The sequence below is a fragment of the Myzus persicae genome, unplaced genomic scaffold, assembly GCF_001856785.1.
Source record: "Myzus persicae strain clone G006 unplaced genomic scaffold, MPER_G0061.0, whole genome shotgun sequence".
NCBI lineage: Eukaryota > Metazoa > Arthropoda > Insecta > Hemiptera > Aphididae > Myzus > Myzus persicae.
Window position 1 is genome coordinate 1 of NW_019103047.1, and position 1,764 is coordinate 1,764.

A 1,764-nucleotide genomic window follows, 5' to 3' on the forward strand; every position below is an offset into this window, starting at 1 on the left:
ATTTGCCATTGATAAAAGACAAATAAGACGACTGTCAACTTTGAAATTCTGAACTCGCAATTCCATATATATTTAAGTATTAAAATTATAGTGCTACTAGTGGATATTATCTTATCAAGCAATTGTGTTAGGTATGGCCCTTATCATATAATAACATGCTCATTGTGCTTTAGTCTGTGCATACTATTGTGAAATTTAAAAAGAAAAAAAAATTAAAATCACTGTGAATCACATCAGTTAAACATGCACCGGAGGTGTTGTTTTTTTTGCCAGGCCACATCAGCCAAAGTGCCAGGCCTAACATTACACAAGTTAGTTACCTATTGAAATTCGAAATGTAAATAATAACTTGAAATAATATATCAGATTACACGGATCAGGGTGGTCCAACCTTTCGTAGTTGGCTGGAGAATTTACACTTTTATAAAAACACCGGGGCCGCCAAAATAGAAAAATGGTATTATTGTTTTTTATTTTATGTAAAGATATACAAAATGATTGTGAATAGTATTCAGGTCAGGAAAACTCGCAGTCATTATTATTAGGCAGCGAAAAGACCGACTTCCGATATTGTATAGTGACATTTTTAATATCAGTATTCTGGGAGGGAGGGTTGGCAAAAAAAAAGATTAGCTAATTATCGAGGGCCGCTGGTCGGACCGCCCTGAGCATACACAATGTATAATAAGTACCTATAAAATCCATATATAACAACACAATGATGTTTAAAACTCAACATTTAATTTTTAGTTTCCCAAATGACTTAACACTCCGCAAAATTTGGCTAGAAGGTTGTGGATATGCTCATGAAAAATTTTTTCCGCATAGTAAACTATGCTCACTACATTTTGATGAAAGTTCTTACAAAATCACTAAGTCAAGAAGATTATTAAAAGACAATGCCATTCCAACAAAATTTGAAAAAAATTCAAATTTTGATTTTGGTGTGAAACCTAATAAGTATGAATTCACAGACATTTGTATTGTTTTTATTTCTACAATCAAAATTTTTCTTGTAACAGATTACTAGTAGTAAATGATGAAGAGATTACTAATCATATAGTATCTGCTAAAAAACGTAAGTATCATTTATAATACTTCTAAATAAAAGATTAATTCATATAAAATTATTTTATTTTAGCAGTTGAATGTGAAAAGTCTAGTTCAGAGATGAAAAATGATGTATCTACCCAGAGTAAGAATAATATTCAAATTTCATTAATGAAAGATTAGTATAAAATTATTTTATTTTAGTAGTTGAATGTGAAAAGTCTGATTCAGAGATGAAAATGAATGTGTCTACCCAGAGTAAGAATAATATTCAAATTGTATGAATAAAAGATTAGTATAAAATTATTTTATTTTAGCAGTTGAGTGTGAAAAATCTGGTTCAGAGATGAAAATTCAGAAATTGTCAAATACTGAACTTATTCAGAACATTCTAGGTATACTAATTGATTATTTGTATTACCTTTATTGTTATGGGAACAAGGTTTCTATGATATTATATTTTATACTGATTTAAAATTTTTTATTTAAGAACTACCAAAATCCAAAATGAGCCATCGTCTTGATGGTGACATAGCAACTCCTGTTCTAAGTACACCTAAACGTACAAAAAAAAAAAACTATGCTGTAATAAAACTTAAAATCTTGAAACAAAGAAGAAAAATTAGAACATTACAACAAAGAGTGAATCGACTTAAAAAAAAAAATTCAAGCTTATCTTCTTTATATTATCATCTGAAAAAAACAAAATTTGAT

General features: G+C 28.8%; 1 protein-coding gene across 1 annotated transcript; it reads left to right on the forward strand.

The window, feature by feature from the left end:
• Positions 1 to 16: 16 nt before the first annotated feature.
• On the forward strand, positions 17 to 1,758 carry LOC111033682 (THAP domain-containing protein 2-like; the record flags this gene model as incomplete). Its single annotated transcript, XM_022314553.1, has 7 exons — positions 17 to 311; positions 751 to 960; positions 1,023 to 1,078; positions 1,142 to 1,195; positions 1,255 to 1,308; positions 1,368 to 1,445; positions 1,541 to 1,758. Coding segments are annotated over exons 1-7 (738 nt in total), but the record flags the coding sequence as incomplete, so codon positions are not given.
• Positions 1,759 to 1,764: the final 6 nt, after the last annotated feature.